This window comes from Eubalaena glacialis, chromosome 1, assembly GCF_028564815.1.
Source record: "Eubalaena glacialis isolate mEubGla1 chromosome 1, mEubGla1.1.hap2.+ XY, whole genome shotgun sequence".
Classification (NCBI taxonomy): Eukaryota; Metazoa; Chordata; class Mammalia; order Artiodactyla; family Balaenidae; genus Eubalaena; species Eubalaena glacialis.
In genome coordinates, this window is record NC_083716.1 from 170,524,721 (window position 1) to 170,546,288 (window position 21,568).

Genomic DNA, 21,568 nt, shown 5'->3' on the forward strand with positions numbered 1-21,568 from the left:
ATTATCTTTGCTATCTTGCTGCAAATCTTCTCTCTACCCTTGAGGAAAATACTATCCCTATCTTGAAACTACATATGTAGAAATGCAAGGAACCCATGGAGTTTTGACAAAAATGTAATGCATCAGTAAGGCTAGTATGATGAAAAGAAGATGCACAAAAATTCTGACCAGAGATTTAGACTGATTGTAAATGTAAAACACTTGATCCTGAGTATTTCTTTGAATATGCAGTTAATCAATTAGAATAAAACTTCTCAATGATTTGTTTTGCTTTGTAATGCTTTATCACTTGATGCTTTAATGAGTCAAATGTTCTTTCCTCTTATCAAATAGGTTTTACCATCCCCCTTTATTTATTTATGCCAATAATTTAACCTCACTGGCTAAAGTATTTCTTATTGTGTTAGGGGAACCAATGCACATTTTGTCAAGAGTGGCTTGTACCTTAGCAATCTTCCTTTCTCTCTGTCTCTTCCTGAGAAAATTAGGTTTCACAAGGTTCAACAGGTTCCTCCTCTGTAATGTAACTGACCAACAGTTACTCAGTTTTGCAAGGTTGATTTCCTCTGCTAATAGATGACACTTTCTTCCACATCCTCATTTTTAAGAAACATTTTAGCAGTTGTCTTATTCTTCAGAGATAACTCAAAATAATATCATTATAGTCTTTTTGTTTGTTTTTAAACTAAGTCTACAGCTGTCCGGTCCCTGTGTGTGTCCTGTCCTTTTCAAGCTGGAGCTACAAAATTCATTTGAGCTCCAGAGAAAAGCAGAACTGTCAATGACTATTACTTAATAAATCAAAGTAATTGAGCATTTAACTTTGCACCGAGTGATTAAAAACCAAGCTGTTCCTCGGTGGATATAATTAGGAGGCACAACTTAAAGAGTTTGCCCAAATGTTGAGTCATTTGTTGGGTTGCCAGATAATATATAGGATGCCTTGTATATTATCAGCGTGTAAACAGCGAGTAATTTTTTTGGTATAAGTGTATGACCCATGCAATGTTTGGGACATACTCATATTTTAAAAATTTCCTCCTTTTTTTAGAATAAAATTTAACTGGGCATCCTGTATTTTTATTTGCTAAATCTGGCAACTTCTGGTCACCATTTATCTAACAAACTATAATAACCTTTTGGTAAAACTTGGTGTCAAGAGAGTTTTAGCTCAGAAGCACTACCTTTGGAGTAGAGGTCAAGGTTTCATAGTTTTGATGATGTGACATCAACGCTACGCAAAAATAGATGTAAGTAACTCTTCAAGTTTTGAAATTCATAGATACGTATTCGGTAGTCCAGCTTCAAAAGAGTGGAGGTTAAAAGAAGTCATGCACTTGCTGGTCTGGGGTTTCTAAGGAGAAAAGAAACCGACCTAGAGAGCCTTTCCAAAGAGGGTGGAAGTTACTGTTGCAAAGGGTTCTCGGTTTAGCGGGGAGAGAGCGCAAGACCCGAGCGAGTCAATAAAAGAGGAATAGGAAAAGGCTGGGCGCGTGAAGCCAATCAGAGACGAGATGGATGGGACTAGCCTCGGGGAAGGGGCGGGCTTAGGCACTATAGGCTCCGAAGGGCCGGTCTCAGCCAATCCGAGCTGAGTAGGGCAGAGCTGGACTCCGGGAGGGGTTGGTCTCGAGGAAGTGAACGGCAGGGCCGGCGAGTTTTTCAACCTCAACTGCGCCTGCAGCTGCACCTCCGCTTTTCGCTCAGCTTGGCGGACGCTGACTCGAAGGGTGACGGTTGACGTTCCAAGATCGTCATGGCCTACCCGGGATACGGAGGAGGGGTGAGTCCTGGCCACTTCGGCGCGGCCTCTGCCTCCGCGGGATGTGGCGCTCCGGCGGGCGGTGCCAACGTGCCGCATCCGCCTTCGGTCGGTCCCTGCTAACTTCGCCCGCCTCTGGTACTCGGCGGCGCCGGGACTTCGCGCCGTGCAGGAAGCCGGGGCTGGGGCCGAGCGGGGAGCCGCAGGTGTTCTGGTCCCTGAGGAACCCTTAGACGAGTCCTTGTGGAGCCAAGGGTGTGGAGTGTTTTTAGAAATTTCTTCCCTGGAATGGAGGAACAAAGCATCCTTTTTCTTGTTCCAGTAATCTTTTGTGGTCCACCCTCCGTCCAACCCTCCTAACCCCCTCTTCCTCAGTTTTGCTAGACATCCTTTTCCTGAATTTTTTGACCACTTCTTTTCTGTTCTCTATGTTGCTTATGAATAAATTAAGGTATGCTAAATGTCTTCCAATGTTTACTATTCTACCAAGGACAGTGTTCTTCTAGACTTTTTGGGCGGGGATGGGGGAGTGGGGAGGTGGAGAAGATTATACTTTCTTACGTAACTGTTTATCCTGCATCATTTTTGGGAGTTGGGAGTTGTGACTGTAGTATCCATTATGGTAACAGGAAATAAAACAAAATTCAAAATTTCAATTTACATACATATTTTTATTTTAGGTGTTATAGTGTGATCAGTATTTTCAAGCATAATGATACATTTTAAGCATAGAAAGCTTATACAGATGAGGAAGAAATAGAATAAAAAATAAGTTCCAAGAATAAAAGGAAAAAGGTAAAATTTCTAAATGTTCCAGAAGAGCCTTTTCATTTCTCTTTAAAACAAAAAAAAAAAATGGGTGGGAGCAAGTATCAGATCATTATAGTATGTAGATAGCAACGGATACTTTCCAAAGAGTGATGTGAAACATCATTTGTGAATGTCGAGATTTACAGTATATTAGGCATTGCATTCTTTACAACTATTTAAACTTAAGAACGTCATATGTCAACATAAACTGTGGCGAAAGGTATATAACTTTTCAACATCGTTTTAGGGATAGGGAAGCAAATGTTTGAAGAACACTGACATAAGGTACAGCTGGTATCCTGAGGTATGAAGTGGAGTTCTATGCATTGGCCTCTCACTTGTTTCCTCTCAGCCTGTTGTGACTTACTACACAGTTTATATGTGCAGAATTCTCCAGGGTTACAGATTATATGATCTAGTTTAACCAAAGTAACCCTCACAAAATGGACAAGTAGTTGAAAATTTCTGGGAAGAAACTAGGGATCAAAGATAACACTAAAGATTCAAAAATGTGCAAAACTACCTGAAAATGACATTGCTGACACTTTTAAGTCCAAGGTTTTCTTCAGTCACATTACCAGGTGAGGACAATGATGACCTAATGATCAGTTTTGATTCATTTGAAACTATTGGGAAGACAACTTGAAATATGAATTTATTATAAACTACTTTTCAGGGTTTACTTTGTAGCCTAGGGGTCCGAGCTTCCCTCCTTGTGGGCCCTTCCACGTGGGTCTTGAGCTTCTTCATGCTGGCCGTGTTCTATGAGAGAAGCTAAAGCTGCTAGCCCTCTTAAAGTCTTAAGCCTGGAATGCATGTGGTGCAGTTGCTACCAGATAAAGCTGAAACAGGCCCAGCCCAGATTCAAGGGAGTAGAGAAAAGTCTTTGCCTTTGCAGGGGAAAGGTTGCAAAGAATTTGCAACCATCTTTAATCTGGCCACCACCAGGCTCTGACATTTTTGGATTTTGGAGAAGTTAATATTGCGAGACAGGAAGGAAAGGTAGATAGAAGGTTATTCTTAAGGCCAGGTTCTTCATATAATACTGCTTGCCTGACTTTGATTAAAACACAAGTATGCTGAACCCTCCAGGCACACATGGAGATGCCACAGTAGAGGGTCTATAGCCAGTCTCCTGGCACCACCTCAACATGAGTTTTTCACTAATAGGCTTATATTTAGTTTGGCCTCTCTTCTTAGAAAAAAGTTTTTTCAGTTTTTCTTCCTTCTGTGAAGCTTAAGATGTGAGGGTCTCCAGTAAGCCTTAATTTCTTGGATATGCCCCACGCCTTGATTGCCCTCCGTGTTCTTGGAGGCCTTGGAACCAAAGTCTAGGTGTTTGTTATTGCCTCAGAGCAAAAGCTGCTTTGGGAATTTTGCTAATCCTTTTACCTCTGGGTCTAGACTTGTCCCCCAATATTGGCTTGGAAGTTTCCCCGTATGAGTGAGGAAATTTTACCTTTTTCCTTTAATATTAAAAAATAATATTTTATGAAAATTTTTGATTTTTTTTTTTTTTGGTGAAGATTGATCTTATCCTAGTTACCCTTATTAGAAATAGGAAGTTTTTTTTTCTTAAGTCAATATTTGTAATTTATAGAATTTAGATACTTTTAGAAGGCCCATTTCATTTACATTTTTTTTTAATTTTTTAAATTTATTTTATTTATTTATTTTATTTTTGGCTGTGTTGGGTCTTCATTGCTGTGCACGAGCTTTCTCTAGTTGGGGCGAGCAGGGGCTACTCTTTGTTGCGGTGCGCGGGCTTCTCATTGCGGTGGCTTCTCTTGTTGCAGAGCACGGGCTCTAGGTGCACGGGCGTCAGTAGTTGTGGCACGCGGGCTCAGTAGTTGTGGCTCGCGGGCTCTAGAGCGCAGGCTCAGTAGTTGTGGCGCACGGGCTTAGTTGCTCTGCGGCATGTGGGATCTTTCCAGACCAGGGCTCGAACCCATGGCCCCTGCATTGGCAGGGGATTCTTAACCACTGTGCCACGAGGGAAGCCCCTACATTTTCAAATGTATTGGTAAAGAGGTGTTCGTAAGCATTTGTTAATATGTATTTTTTAATTTGAATTCTCTTTGTGGTTATATACACTTCTCTTTTTTATTCCAGAAACTGGCCTGTCCTTTAATAGTCTGTCTCTTTTCAAAGAATAACTTTTAAACAATCACTTTTTTTTTTCAAATTCATTATATTGTTTTAATGTTTATTGTGCCCTTTCTTATACTTCATTGCTTCATAATCTAGTTTTTGATCCTTGAGCACATTTCCTGGAGCTCCCATACTTCCTGCATACCTTTTGCCTTTACCATATCCCATGCTGCAGCTTTTCAAACTGCCACTAAAGGCTCCTACCTTTTGCCTTTTTCCCCCTCTTAGAATTCTTTTCTCTTTTTGCCTTCCATCAATCTCTGCTTATTCTTCAAAGTTGCAGATCAAGACTTTTGTTCCAAATAGAATAATGAACAATCTTGATACTTCTTCCTCCTCCAGACTCATTAAAAACAGTGAGTAAAATGTCTCTCTAAGATATAAAAAAATGTATACCAAGTTCCAAAGTGAAAAGAAGACAGTAACCAGAGCCATAGCAGGAAACAAAACAGTATATAGTCTCTGGGGTCAGCTTCATATTTGAATCATGGTCTACTTCTTACTAGCCATTTGACCTTAACTAATTCAGGAAACCTCTTGAAGTTTCACATCCTCAACTGAAAAAAGGATAGTACTTTCACATCTCACTGAGTTGTTGGGAAATCAAATCACATGGTAGATGGAAAGTAGAACAGTACCTGCAATATAAAAAGCTCTCAATAAATGTTAGCTGAGTATTATTATTGTTGGTATTCTCGTTGTTGTTATTCTTATCAGTTTTGAAGAGGACCATTGTTGGAACTATCACTTTATTGTTCTGTTCATTGGTATCTTGCTTTTTAAAAAATAAATATTTTCTAGTGGAGGGGATGTTTCAGCCCTATGCATTTTCCCATGATTCATTCACAATTTTGTTGTATTATATTTACCATGTATTCTATGTATGTGTCTTTAGGTATACTACTTCTTAGTTTTACTCTAGGTGAAATTTTCTTGTATTTTTTACTTTTTGCTTCTTGTGTTTTTTACTTTTTTAAAGTGTGCCTCATTCTTAGAGGCTAGAGACTTCTTTTTTCTTTAACACTTTAAAACATGTTGGATAACATTTGTTAATGAGCTGAATTAAGTAATGCAGGGCATCTCACAGTTTGTAGCTAACAGCTTTTGTGATAATTTGGGAGCTTTCAGTAACTCGATTTTTGCTTTTCAACGGACTTCTCGTAAATATTTTCTTTTAAACCAACTTCAGTGGATAATGGGTAATATTTGTATTAATAACCTTCTCCTTTTTCGCTCTTGTAGTTTGGAAATTTTAGCAATCAGATGCAAATGGGACAGCCAGTGCCAGGAACAGGGCCAGCTGTGCTCCCTGGTGGATACCCTGCATGCCCAGCTTATCCGGACAGTTATTCCTCAGCGGGAGACCCCATGTGGACATACTTCACTGCTGTTGCTGACCAGGTAAAAAACTAAATATATAGCACAAATATCAGTTTTAAAAAATGATTGCAACTTAAAACAAATGTCAGCTCTTTTATTTAGTGTGTCATTTTAAATGTATATGAAACTTGCATTTTAAACTTATCTAGACTAATTTTCTTCTTGAGATCAGAGATGAGGGTAGTCATAATTATCTCATTAAAAAGTCTGTTAGTTTGATGTCTAACACGTTAGGAGTAACCAGGGTGGTGCGTGGAGACTGAGACAGATAGGATCTGGGAAAAAGAGATCTCTATGTAAATCTCCTTGAGGAAGCTGGGGCAGAGTGTCACAAAGGAGACTTGTAAATTGTGGATGTTTCTGGGAGAGGCTTGATGGTAAAGCAAATCAGGAAAAGATAAAGGAAACAAGGCAGAATGAAGGGGCAAATACCAGACTAAAGAGCAGAGACAGAGATTCATACTTGCGTCTCAGTCACAATCCATGTCTCTTTTCTTTCATAGTGGTCAAGAATGATTTATTGAGTGCATAGAATTTCATAGAAGTTTGATAACATTTTCCATTCATTATTCAATCACTTAAATGTTCACTAGGTCCCATATGCCTTTCTAGAAATAGAGGCTATGCACAGAATTATTACATGTGGCAGACACTTTGTTTTGGCTACCCGAATTCCTTTCAAAACCTCCTTTTCCCTTTTCACGTGTGGTAGCGGTTGGAAAGCCCTAATACCATCTCAGACACCTTTTTATAAAGGTAACCATATGCCGTAAGACTGGCCATTGAGATGTAGGTGTAATTTCTCTGGGATGCTTTCCTTTTCCAAATGAGGAAAGCTTTCCTGGAACTGGTGTTGGCTCTTTCTCCTCCTTCATCCTACCTGCCTGGAAAGTGGACTTGCAGTATGGAGGTGCTGCAGCCATCTTGTGATCTTGAGGCAACAAGCTTGAGATAAAGGCCTATGGATGGGGAATGTGGAAACATGGAAAGAGATTGATGGCCTCATTAAGTTGCCACAGAGTCTTGTTCTGCATAGCCCCAGACTTCTTGTATAAAACAATAAACATTGATTTGTTTAAGCCCCTTTTATAACATTTTCTAATTGTTTTGCAGCTAAATGCAATCCTAACTGTTGCATTATACCACTCTTATCTGTAAGGAACTCTTAAGTATTGATAGTATAATACTGGGAATAAGTATGTTATCTATAGCTGACTATATAATAAATCCATTTTATAAAATTACAACTTAAATCGTAAGAACCAGACATATATATTTAGAGACTTTTTTTGACTGTAGAACTATCTCATTGTAACAGTTGTCAACAATGATTTGCTATGATTGTGCTATTTGATACTTTCCTTAAATTTTTCAGTCTTGTGCTTTTGAATAATTACATTCCATAAGGACATGGCCCTTGTCATATTGTCTCTTACCCAGGAGGCACTAGGATTATATTAGTCATTGAATGGATGCATAAACTATCTCACTTTCAATTTTTAGTCCAAATATTTAGACAGTTCTCTTATATGATGAATTTTGTCTGGCTTTAAGGGTTCAAGTGTAGTGTCAGATTTATACATTATGGTCCTAGAACCTAATTACCAAACTCACCTCTGAAGTTTCTGCAGTGTCCCTTTTTATAGGAGGATGTTTTCCTAACAGTAATGATTCAATCATCAATTGATTCAGGGAAATTCTGATTAGTGCCTTCGTAAATACGCACATGCACACACACATATACACACACAAGTATCTTGATAATACCAACAACTTTAACTTTAATGTGCGCACTGCTTGCATTTTTCCACACAGCAGCTCTGTGAGGTAGGCAAGATGGATGTGCTTTTTTATTATAGATGAGTAAGTAGAGATTAAGATTGATTAGCCTAGCAAATAGGACTTGAACTTGACTATCATTTCAAAATCTTGCTGCCTATCAGTTAACCTAACCAAGGGCAATTGATTTTTTGTTAATTATCTATCTACAGCTCTTAGTATTTAATTAGAAAATGCAGTTTTCTACCACTAATGATAGGTGATTTAGTCGAGGGTTTAGATAGTTGATCACAATCCTCAGCTCAAACTGCCTGTAAAGAGATCCAAAATGATCACTTGGATTTTCTCCATATAATTTAGGAAGACACTGCTTGTTGGTCAGTTAATTAAGATAACATGTTTTTATAAAATGTATGAAATACAAGTACGAAGTAGTGTACCAGGATAATGCTTTCTGATAGTGATAAATAACTTTTAGCAAAGCTATTCAGGTTGTTCGAAAAACTCCAAACTTCTATAAAAACGCATGTAAAATAGAATTTCATTCATTAATTAGGTTTTAGATTTTTAAATTTAATCCATACTTGAACGAGAAATTGTAATAGTTTCAACCTTTTGAAATAGTAAATGAATATGGCTACAAACTGTCAGAAATGACTACAGTTTAGTGAAGAACCAAAGGAATTATCTTCATTCTACCAAACAGCTAACTTGCTTTGTACTAGATACTGGGCTAGGGTCTGGGGATGAAAGGTAAATGGAACTCAGATACTGACCTAGACGATCTCTGTCTAGTCAGGGAGATAGACCTGTGGGAAATGATAACGGTACAGGGAGAGGCGTGCTCAGGGTGGGTGAGTGAAGATGATAGCAACACCAAGAACATCCCTCCGACCCTTATACTTGTTCTCTTTGCCTAGACCTGCACTGTCCAAATTACATAGAGTGTGAGCCACAAATGCAAGCCACATGTGTAGTTCTGAAGCCTCCAAGTAGCGCATTTTAAGGAGTAAAAAGAAATAGGTGAAATTAATTTTAATAGAATATTTTATCTAACCCAGTGTATCAAAAAAGATTAACATTTCAACATGTAATCATGTAAAACTTATTAATAAGATATTTTACTCTATGTCGTGGTTACTAAGTCTTGGAAATCTGGTGTGTATTTTACACTAACAGAACATCCCCGTTCAGACTAGGCACATTTAAGTGCTCGGTGGAATGTAGGGCTAGTGGCTTCTGCTTTGGACAACTCGGGCCTAGAGCACTCTTCCCTCAGATGTCTGCATAGCTCGCTCCTTCGCTTTCTTCACATCTTTCTCAAAATTCACCTTATATATGAGGCTCTGCTTTACCATCTATGTAAAATACCATTGGCCTCCTCACCCTACTCCACAGCACTCCTTCTTAGCACCTTTACTCTGCTGTATTTTTTCCCTCAGCACTTACTACCATCAGATGTAATTTCTGCTTTACTGCCTCTCTCCCACCACTAAAATGTAACCTCTGTGAAGGCGAGAAATTTGTTTTGGACACTGCTTGGTACTTAGTCCATTTAATGGTGCTTGAACATGTTAGGTTGTTCAATAGATGTATGTTAAATGGATGAATTTCTTATTCTTTCTAAATGGAAGATATCTGTTCATTTATTTCTCTGCATTTTCTTAGCCTATTTGTTTTAATGATTGCTCTATAAAATTCTTTCATCCTGTATGAATTTGTTCTAAAATGGTTCATTCTTGTGGACTGTCTTTCTGAACATTAGATTTTTCCACATACTTTGGAATATTGGTTCCTTAAACTTACAGTGAGTGAAGTTTTTGTTTATTCTCCTCACCACCCCCCCCCCCACCTTTTGTCCCCTTCCATGTTTCCCTTCCTCTCCCCATGTCACCCTTCCGTACCTAGTGGTTTTGTGATTTTCCCCACCTAGATTGTGTCCAGAATCAGATTTCACTGAAATATAAAATCCTTTGCCTTGAGTTAAGTTGTTCTAATAAATACTTGGGTTTATTTTCCAGAAACAAGCAGACTAAAATACTATAAATAAACCAGTACATACTTTAATATCTTAAAAATGTAAAACCATCAGGTAAATCTAACAGGCTTGATAGACCTAAACAGGGTCAATATCAAGAGACAAATGAAGTGAATGATGCAACCACAGGGTCAGATCCTTTGTTTAAAAACTGGATATTTACTCACAGAATTTTTGCGTTAATTTTTTTTTTAATATTGCATTAAAACATTACTGTGACTACTGAGTTTTCTTAAACTTCCTTATATTTAAAGGTTAGTCTCTCACTTGCCTGATAATGTTTATAATACTCCTTAGAAGTGTTTATAATACTTCTTAGAAGTAGTTTGTAAAAGTTTTGTTTTTTTCTTGGGTTCTTACAAATTATGTGTTTTAAATTTGCCTCCTTAATCCTTTCTCATAGCTGTTGTTTTGAATTTGTGACAGTGTATGTGATGCTTCCAAGTAAATTACTCTTTATTTTTGTAGAAAATAGGATGAGGTACTGAAACATAATGAGAGTATTCAACCTGTTTCACTTCCATTGTGGTTTCTTGTTTGTGATAAAAAAATTTTTTTTCCCATAAGAAGGTCAAACAAGAATATTTGGACAAAAAATCAGAGGGGACTCTAAAACTTTGCTGAGGTTAATGCTGTGGAGGAAAAAGATATTTTCTCTTCCCAGTTAAAGATTCAGTATCCTTTAGAAATAATCTCCCCTCAAAATGGGCATGAAAGGAAAGTGTTTGAGACTTCTCTGAACGCATTTTAGCATTTTAGGCATTTTTCTAACTATTTTACGTAGAGGTATAATGATTCTCACAAGGTATTACTTTGCACTGTTATAGGACAGAGTGATTATACTGTTTTTCAGAAGTAGAGAATATAACTTATATTTGAAATGCCTGAATAATTTAATAGAATAAAATTTGATTGTGAAAAAAGTATTCATGTTGTGTGATGTTCTCTAATGTGCCTTTGCCGTCAATAATTATCTCTATAATTTTGTAGTTGATAATAGAGTAATATTTTGAAGATTGCATATTTATTGATCGGCCTAGAACAGTTAGTTAGCATGTTAGTATGCTTTTATACAACTGATTTTATTAATCAGATTATAATTATTTTGTAACAGGATGGTGAAGTGGATGCTGAAGAACTTCAGAAATGTTTAACACAGTCTGGAATTAGTGGAACTTTTTCTCGTGAGATCTTTTTTTTCCTCTGTTAAAATTGGACTAAGAAATTCATTTTCTAACTTTTTTGTTTCCATACTTAAAATATTAAAAAAAATTTTTATCACAGATATACATGCACATAGTTCAAAGAGCCAAATAATTCTGCAAAGCTTGTTATGAAAATACTGTTCAGCGTGCATTCCTCCCTCCCCGATGTTAACCACTCGCAGAGAAAATCTCTTTAAAGTTGTTCAGCTAAATCTTTTGAAATTTGCCTCCATATCTCAAAATAGCATGCCTTTATCACTATTGATTTTCAATTTTACTGATCATCAATTATTATGTCCTGCTGTGGGTGATGAGGAGGTAAGCCTCTCACCTGTGTCCCTGTACGCCACACAGGAGCTCCCCTCATCCATCTGCTGTTGAGTAATTTTCATTAGGTCACTAATCAGTATTTGCCTTATTGTTACTATCTAAGTGCTCTTCCTGAGTCTTGTGATAATATATGATTAATTTTCCTTTTAATGTAACTTTTTGCTTTTTCTGAAATTAATCCTCATCCAGGAGCTTTCTGTTGTGCTTCGTCTTCTGTGCATAGCTGTCATGCTTGCACTCCTTCTGGAGCCCTTTCTTCTCTCTCTTGAGTTGGATCTCCCCTTCATTCCATCCCTTGTTGTCATTTTAAATTCGATAAAATATATTGAATTAGCGTCTTAATAAAAGTGCATGGGAGGTAAAGTTTTTGAGACTTTATCTGAAAATGCTTTTCATTCTATCCTCAGAATTAAGTGATTGGCTAGGTTTAGAACTCCAGATTGCAAATCATTTTGACTTAGAATTTTAAAAGTATTGCTCCATTGTTTCCAGCTTCCATTGTTGCTTTATCTTTTTGTTTCCTGCCTGTATGTCATTTGTTATTACTGTGTGGAGGCTTGTGAGATCTTCTCTTTGTCCCTAGTCTGAAATGTCACAGTGCTGTGCCTGGTTGTGTGGGGAATGCAGTGGGCACTCCTAATCTGGAAACTCATTTGCTGTAGTTCAGCGCTGTTTTCTCCAGTTTCTCTTTCTGGAATGCCTGTCTTTGGACTGGGTCACTTTTCTTACCTTTTCTCTCCTACCTCTTATTTTCCTTTACTTTTGGGGAAATTTCCTCAACTTTATTTTCTTTTTCTTTTTTAACTGTGGGACGCTTCACAGAACAAACCTGCATGTCATCCTTGTGAAAGGGCCATGCTACTTTCTGTATTGTTCCAATTTTAGTATATGTGCTGCTGAAGCGAGCACTCAACTTTATTTTCGAAACCTTCCATTGAGTCTTTCATTTCTCCTATCATGTTTTTAAAATCCAAGAGCCTTTGTTCTTTTTTCATGAATGCGATGTCTTTCCTTCTCTCTCTGAGACTGTTAATGTATTTTTTTTTAAAGTTTTTTTCTTCCTACATAACCTACTTCCTCCAGTTTTTTTTTCCAGGTTGTTTGTTTGGCTATCTTTCACGTTAGGTGCTTTGCTCAGGTGTCTGATGATCCTAGCTTGCTCATATTTAACTAAAATGCCAGTTAGAAGCCCTGAGAGTCAGGCTGGGTGTTGACTGTAGACTTCAGAGTCTGGTGGTTTGGCCGGGCAGTGTGTCCTCCAACACTGGGTATCAGGATCTTTCGGGATTTCCTTTGGGGCTGGTTGTCCAGTTGATCTTCTGTCTGGAGCGAAGGAGGGAGGACTCAGCAGGGTTCTCAGTCTTTTGTAAATTGTCATTGAATTTCCTTGTTTTAGTAGATAGCCCTGTCCTCAGCTGTGCCTGGTTTCCTGCAGTGCACAGTCCTCTCCAGAGAATAAAACCCCAGATGTCTACTGGCGTGGGAGTAGACAGGGTAGCCATCCATGTAGCTGGAGCAAGGAGGGGATTGGGGGCTCTAAAGGCTCCTTAGATAGACATTCAGTCAGTCCTTCGGTTTTTGTCTCTACATTCACACCCATTTTCAGAAGTACCGCCAGTTCTTAAACGTTTGGACCCTCCTCCAGGATAAACCAGGCTGCTTCTCAGGTTGTCTTATTGCAAGTTCAGGAAGCCACTTTCTCAGATCTAGGTTGTCAACTTAGGTCCATCTACTTTTCCAACTTGCAAAATTTTATTCCTTTGTTTCCTCTCTCATTCTCTTTCTCTCTAAAGGATTACAACTTTTAGAAATTCAGTTTAATTCCGTCCATTTTAATGGGGTGTGGGGAGAGAGGGAAAATCTGTCAACTTTCCTAAGAATTCTCTCCCTCCGTTCTTTGTCAGAGATATTTAATCTTACATATACTTGGTCCTGTTTTGAGATTGATTGAAGGTCTGCTTATTTGATGACTCAATTTTTGTCATTTATTATCATCTATTCAGATTCTCCCACTTAATGAATGTGTGCCATGTTAACTTTAAGGCAAAACAGATGTCATTTACTTGACAAAATGATGGAATGCCACTCCAGAGATTTCTCCGCCTCCTTGCCTGAGTAGTTTTTGTATGAAGGAGTACTGGGCTCCAATCCTGACTCCTCCACCTGTTAGCTAGTGAACGTGGGAAACTTTATCTTTCTGGGCCACAGTTGCTTTATTTGTAAAACTGGGGCTAGGATAGGTTTGGCATGTTTATGTGAAATCACAAAACACACACTACCTGGCTCATAGTAAATGCTATTCACTGTCAGTTGAATTGTCAGTCTGAAAATACTGTAACCACCTATTCTAACATTGACACCATATGAAACATTTAAAGAAAGCTCTTTTAACTTTGGGATTGTTCTATAATTTTCTTCAATGGGTCTAAAACTTAGCTGAAATAGTTTTTTTCTTTATAAAAATTTCAAAATATTTTATCAAATAGCATAAAGTAAAATAATTTTAAGCATTTTTACTTATTTATTCATTCATTTATTTTAACGAGCTACTAGTAAGAACTTTGTAAACTTGACTGAACTGTACTGACATATCTCCTTTATCAGGACTATGTAATTAGTCTTGAGATAAATCAGCATGCTAGTTGAATGTAATTGTGATAAGGTTTAGAAAAATTAAGTTCTGCCTAGTGAGTCCTCAGTTATAGTTCTTTAAACATGAAAGTGTTAATATTCCTAATAACCCCTGATTTTAAGATAGCAAACTATCTTGTTATCTCGATTTCTTCTTCCTTTCTTTTCCCCTCCCCCGAAAAAACAGTTGCTCTCAGTTCTGAAGCTCATCTTTTTCTTACTTGGTTGATTGCAGTAAACTACCAGATGATTTACCTACATCCAGATCCATCTTACTTTACTCTCTAGTATGTTCTTTGTCAACTACTGTTTCTGAAATGGAAATTTTAGAATTGCCCCTCTGTTCCTTAAAATCCTTTAGTAACTTCCATTGGTCTAAAACTTTAGGGTGGCATTCAAGACTTTCGTGACCTTGTCCTCATCTGGCTTTCTGAAGTCATTATATGCCTCTCCTTCCCATATACCCCAGGCTTTACCCAAATCTCTAACACTTTCAAGTTTTGTGATCTCAGTGTATGACAATATCTACTTAAACCTGACTTGGCATTTGTGTTAGGAAGACTGAAACCCTCCTTTTCACTTGTTTAATTTTCAGTATTTTATAATTGCCTATTTAATTACCCAAATCCCCTTACTAGATGTGAGTAGTATGAAGGTAGTAATTTTTATTTTAGTCTCTCTTTTTTTTCTTTTCTTTTTTTTTTTTTTTTTTACTATGCATGCCTAACATTCAAAGTTTGTTCATTGGGTGATTGTGTATGTTTGGCAATTTGTAAATGTTTTGTTTTGAAAACAGAAATTGTTGTAATTTTATATAAATAAAATCGGACAGAATTTAATTCAAATAATAAATATGTTTTATAGCCTTCAGTTTGGAAACCTGCAGAATTATGATTGCCATGTTGGATGTATCCTTGACTAAAAATAGAAAATTTTGGAATATAGAATATTAAGGCAATTGTTAGATATAAATGATCATAGTAAACTAGAGAGTTTAACAATACTTCGTAACATCCTGTTTGAATTCCATTCTTTTCCATTTTTACACAGAAATCTATTTATATGCTAAATTTGGCTAACTCTTGCAGAAGTGAACTTACAATTTTTTAGTCAATTATTTGGAGTTTTGGGTCCGGGTAGATTCTTTGGTATCAAAACTTATTTTTGTTAATAAAACTATCAGAGAGATTACACAGGAAAAATGGGATTTAATGAATTCAAAGAACTTTGGGCAGCCCTTAATGCCTGGAAGCAAAATTTCATAACTGTTGATAAAGACGGAAGTGGCGCAGTAGAACATCATGAATTGAATCAAGCCATTGCTGCTATGGGTAAGAATATTAAATTCTTTAGAATCTATCCAGGTCATCTTTGTTCTGTGATCAGATGAATCTTAATTGTTTAAATTTGCTAAGTAATAAAAGGGTATATTATTTCACCAGCTGTTGTCCAATATGATTTCAAGGTTATAGATACATTCTGATTAAAGACCTTTAACAAAACCATTTTATTTATGAGTTTTCCAAAGATGATCTTTCATACATTCTGGTTGATAAAACAATTTCTGAATTTCCTATGTTGAGTATACTTAAATTTATTCTAATTGTTTGTACTCACTTACCATTTATATTGTATTCTTTTGTAACTTGGTAAGATCTCTAATTTGACAGCAAAGGCTTATCTCAATTACAGGTCTCCATACATAGTCTAGCTTTCTGGCAGTAAAAACTGTTTTTTTTATTTTTCTTCTTTTTTTTATGTAGTGTAGAACACACAGCAGACACCGAAAAACCTCAAAATGGGAAGTCTACATTTTAGAATATCTTAAAAGACTGTAACTTTATTTTTAGCATATCTCTGATAAGCTAAGGTTCTCAGTCTATTTTCTTTCAAAAAGTGATAATATAAATGGTGTTTAACTTGTTTACAGTTAGTGCAATTTTAAGTAGTTTTCTTAATTGTATTTACTTTTGTGATTTTATTTACACTCATTTTTAAACAAAATTCTTTCGTAACAGAACTTTTTGAAAGATGTTTAACTTTCAGAAATCTGAACCAAGTGCAAATTATCTCAAATTCCAAGTTAAAGTCAAAGCCATGATTAGTTTCGTTGTATAAATAGATGTTTTAATAGATGGTCATTTTAGGGACAGTCCTGGCCATATAAACGTGTATAGTTCAATTATAGAGTCTTACTTCCTAATGAATTAAACTTGGTTCTTAATTCAGCACAGTGTTGGAAAATTAATATAACCAATTGCAAAAAAGAAAACCACCGGAGAGTTCACATAGGCAGTTGAGTGTAACAAAGAGGTATTCTGTATTTTTCAAATTTAAGGTCTTCAGATATATTTTAAGATATTCAAATTATTTTTGCTGAGAATGCTATGGAAAGTCTTACGAATTTTATCGTCCCACATCCAGATCATAATTCTCTAATAGACAGCTCAGGGCTTATTTGCATATTATTACATTAGTTTGCATATATGACTTCTATTAATTTATACCTTTCCTTTCATTTACTTTTAGCAAGTTTCCTGGATTGTATTTCATTATAGCTATGCATAGAATTATCTTCTGTTGCATTTTTTTTTTATTATTTTTCCCTTTGACTGGATTAATGTCTTTTGTCTAAATCTACTAATCCATTAATATATAAAGACAATAATTCTAGGCCAGCATTCTTCACAGTAAAGTGTACACATCTCATTAAATACTTAAGACCATCTGTAGGGGTGCAACAAGTGGAATATATTAATTTATATTTTTAATTACTTTTATTCCATTCTTTTTAAATATTAGTTTTATATATACTTTAAAATGTAAATAATCAAATAGTAATTCATGTATAGAATTTAAAACTAAATGAATACACGTATAATGGGAGTGAGTGATCCAAAACTTTTTACTCGTAGAAGTACACATTCAAAAACTTTTGGAGTCCACTGGGCTAGACAATAAAGAACCAAGGAAATAGTAAGAAGACTGTGGTTAAGATGAAAATCTGTGAAGAAACAGATTAAGAGTTATAGGACAAAATGGAATAACATTTTCCTATTTCTTCCCCCTCTGAGTAACCATGTTGATTCTCAGATTTTCTTTGACTATAAAAGACACTTGTAAGCAATATAGTCAATGGGAAATATAGGTTTGAATGATAGCAAAGATCACTAATAACCTTTGCTTTGATATTCTTTTTTTTTTAATAGATTTATTTATTTATTTATTTTTTATTTATGGCTGTGTTGGGTCTTTGTTGCTGTGCGCGGGCTTTCTCTAGTTGCAGCAAGCGGGGGCTGCTCTTCATTGCAGTGCGCGGGCTTCTCATTGTGGTGGCTTCCCTTGTTGTGGAGCCCAGGCTCTAGGCGCGTGGGCTTCAGTAGTTGTGGCTCGCGGGCTCTAGAGCGCAGGCTCAGTAGTTGTGGCGCACGGGCTTAGTTGCTCTGCGGCACGTGAGATCTTCCTGGACCAGGGCTTGAACCCGTATCCCCTGCATTGGCAGGCAGATTCTTAATCACTGCGCCACCAGGGAAGCCCTCAATTTCATTCCCTTTTACGGCTGAGTAATATTCCATTCTATATATGTACCACATTTTCTGTATCCATTCATCTGTTGATGGACATTTAGGCTGCTTACATGACATGGCTATCGTAAATAGTGCTGCAGTGAACACTGGGGCATCATTCCTTTTTATGGCTGAGTAATATTCCATTGTATATATGTACCACATTTTCTGTATCCAGTCATCTGTCGTGGGACGTTTAGGTTGTTTCCACATCCTGACTATTGTAAATAGTGCTGCAATGCATATTGAGGTACATGTGTCCTTTGAGTTATGGTTTTCTCAGGGTATAGTAGTGGGATTGCTGGGTCATATGGTAGTTCTATTTTTAGTTTTTTAACGAATCTCCATACTGTTCTCCATAGTGGCTGTATCAATTTACATTCCCACCAACAGTGCAAGAGGGTTCCCTTTTCACCACACCCTCTCCAGCATTTATTGTTTGTGGATTTTTTGATGATTGCCATTCCAAAGCAATCTACAGATTCAGTGCAATCCCTATCAAATTACCAATGGCATTCTTCACAGAATTAGAACAAAAAATTTTACAATTTGTATGGACATACAAAAGGCCCCGAATAGCCAAAGCAATCTTGAGAAAGAAAAACGGAGCTGGAGGAATCAGGCTCCCCGACTTTAAACTATACTACAAGTTACAGTAATCAAGACAGTATGGTACTGGCACAAAAACAGAAATATAGTTCAATGGTACAGGATAGAAAGCCCAGAGATAAACCCACGCACATATGGTCACCTAATTTATGACAAAGGAGGCAAGAACATAAAATGGAGAAAAGACAGCCTCTTTAATAAATGGTGCTGGGAAAACTGGACAGCTACCTCCAGTCCTCCCAGAAACACCCAGAGAGCTCTGATATTCTTTAAAGAACTATAAAATTACAGGGTTGAAATATTGATGCATTAAAAAAACCTGTGACATAACACTAGACCTTATTTCAAAATCAAAATATATTTTAAAAACACGAAAAGATAATTATTTTCTTTTTCCTAGCTTTCACTTTTTTACAAAGCTAGAATTGTGAGAATTATGTACCACTTCACTCAGTAATGAAACCTTTGTCTGATCAATTTCAATCGGAATGTGTTTTGTTTCTAATGTATATTTTTATGTAATGAATTTTGAATGTTAATTTGTTTTATGACTTTATTAACAAGAATGCATTGTTTGTTGTATTCTTTTGATGTTTAGTTTTGGAAGTTTTAATCTAGCAATCCCTTTTTCTAGGTTATAGGTTGAGTCCTCAAACATTAACTGCTATCGTTAAACGTTATAGCAAGAATGGCAGAATTTTCTTTGATGATTATGTTGCTTGCTGTGTGAAGCTTCGAGCATTGACAGGTATGGACCATTTATGGGTACAGTATCATGTAGCTATTTTCTTGAATGGTGTCCCTCACTTTTTTCAGCAAGTTGATGGTATTATGTGTTTTCCCCCTTTATTCACTATTAAATCTAATCAGAGTTTTAAGGCTTTAAAAACTTAGGAATATAAATAGTGAAAAATTGTTATAGCTCAGTTTTGGAAAGTTTTCTTCGTATCTCAGTTGCCTGGGACATAAAATCACTTAAGATTTACCTGAGTATAAAATTATTCATTTTTTAGTACCTGGGGACACCAAGTATTTAAAAGTATAGATTTTAAATTATAACAGAAAAAGTAATTTTTTTGTTTAAAGATTTCTTTAGGAGAAGAGACCACTTGCAACAAGGGGTTGTGAGTTTCATATATGATGATGTAAGTATCCTGTATTATACTTTTGATATTTATACTGTGTTCTGTATATGTTTATAGTTGTCAAAAAATTTAAGTGATCTCTGGTTTCGGTACTGGAAATAATATATTTTAGAGACCATATTCTTTATGTTTTTCAGCTTAACGCAAACGTAAGATTCAATAGTGGTAGAAATACCAATTTGACTTTATAGTAAACATAAAAATACTTTTAAATTTTATGACAGACTTTTGGCAGTTTATGTTCCAAATCATTTTTAAGGGCAAAACTACCATTGCTTTTATAAAGAGTAATTTACTTGTGATGGTCTTTCTTCTAAGAGAGATAGGCAATTTTCATCTATGATAGGTAATGGAACTGTTCATTTCTCATTTCAGATGGTTGCTATTAACCTGATTCCAAGTTTGTTTGTTTTGTTTTTAACTGAAGGAAAGGTTATATTTCACATGTTCTTCAGTGTTTCAAGGTTTTGTTTTGTTTTTGTTATGTAGGAATTATAGGGTCAACTTTACCCTACTAGTATAATACAGGTTTGAGTTACAAGCCTTAGAAACTCAAAATTTCTTCTCTTGTGAAAATGCTTCTGTGGAATATAATTAATCAAAACCAAAAACCATTCTGTTGTTACCAGCTGGTGATTTTGCTTATGTATTAGTTTTTGCAGGGCACTATGGCAATTTGAAAGTCTAGAATTTGAAGGCTGAAGAAATACTGTGAATTTCTGTGCTTGGAAGAAATGAACTGAACTACTTTGAATTAAAGCTTTGGGGGCTTTTCCATGTTCCTGTCTGTTGAATTTCTTCTCTTTCTATGTGTTTTTACTTTAGCTCACCGTGCAAAGCAGTAAAAGAGATGTTTTTGTATTTGGAATATTTATATAAATATATATAAATTTATAACTTTAGAGATATCTGCATAATAAATATTGGTATATGATTAAGTGATACAAATACCTCTTAGTTTTAATTTTCTTTCTTACTTACAAGATAGATTATATAAGAAGCCAAATGATGAAAGCCTAGATAAAACTAATTTATACTTACCTGAAGGTTACAAATTATACTTGGAAATTTTGTTTGTAGTTGTCGGTATTTGAGGGTGAGCCAGAAGGGGAAGCCTAGATTTTGCGCCATCTTTGTAATAGGGTTTGTTCTTTGATCACATAATCAGAGAACAGAAACTCATGAGTCTTTGCCTGTGAAGAAGAAAACTGTAGTTCCTAAAATTTTATCTTAAATCACCTTAGGTGAACCATAAATTAATCTATGGTGAAATAAAACTACAGGAGGCATTGTTTTTCCTTTTTTAATTTTTTGCAGTATATATTTTTCTTCAATATGTTTTATTGTCTTCTGTGGAAAAAAATTCTTAATAAACATAACTTTTTTCTCTGCACTTTATAGGTAACCTAAAATGGCATCTTTTTCTAAATCTAGATTTTCTGGAAATGACGTATTTTTAATGAAATGTCAATATTTAAATTTGTCCTTTTAAGCTAAATTGTTTATACATAATGCTGTTAACTGTTTAGAAAGTTTAAAAAACTCCAGTAAGCTACCACTTTGTTTAAGTGTTCAGAAATTATAAGTTTGACTTTCTTGACAACATTAGCCGGTGATTTTGGCATTAGTAAACCAGTAAGTCTTTACCACTAAGTGTAATGTGGGTCCTAAGCATGGTAGGCATCATGGCAGCATTTTTGAGTGGCGTTACTACAAAAATTGCAAAGTGGAGTCACCAGATCCTTAGCATTTAAGATTCCTGGTATACGCTGCTGCAGTTAATCCAGTCCCTTTCTGGGCAAACACCCCGAAGTCTTTCTTAATGAAGTTTTAATAAACCACGTATTTTTTCTTACACTTTAACTGAATATCTTCCAGCTTAAAGGTGCAAATGGCATAATTTTAATATGGCTTGTGACCAAATTAATGTATAGTTTTTCATTAAAAAATTTTTCATTAAAAATGGAGGATGAATGGTAGTATCTTGAAAAAAAACCTTTTATAAACTTTCACTTTAAAAACATCCTAGAAAGGAAGTAATGTATATTCATGTTGATATTGATAATTTTATATAATTAGCTGTCAAATTCATTTGGTCAGCTTTATAAAAATGTGTGAATAAATAATCCATGTAATTTTGTCCTCTGGCTGTTAATTTTTTT

General features: G+C 35.9%; 1 protein-coding gene and 1 non-coding gene across 2 annotated transcripts; one reads left to right on the top strand and one right to left on the bottom strand.

The window, feature by feature from the left end:
• The first annotated feature begins 1,644 nt into the window (after positions 1–1,644).
• On the top strand, positions 1,645–20,149 carry GCA (grancalcin). Its single transcript, XM_061200770.1, has 8 exons — positions 1,645–1,783; positions 5,966–6,124; positions 11,035–11,104; positions 14,951–14,994; positions 15,270–15,417; positions 18,896–19,009; positions 19,348–19,406; positions 20,060–20,149. Exons 1-8 carry the CDS (start codon positions 1,757–1,759, stop codon positions 20,084–20,086), a joined length of 648 nt encoding a protein of 215 aa, XP_061056753.1. The 5' UTR covers positions 1,645–1,756; the 3' UTR covers positions 20,087–20,149.
• On the bottom strand, positions 12,256–12,364 carry LOC133079107 (U6 spliceosomal RNA). The gene has a single exon (XR_009698048.1). It is a non-coding gene; the product is annotated as a U6 spliceosomal RNA (small nuclear RNA).
• Positions 20,150–21,568: the final 1,419 nt, after the last annotated feature.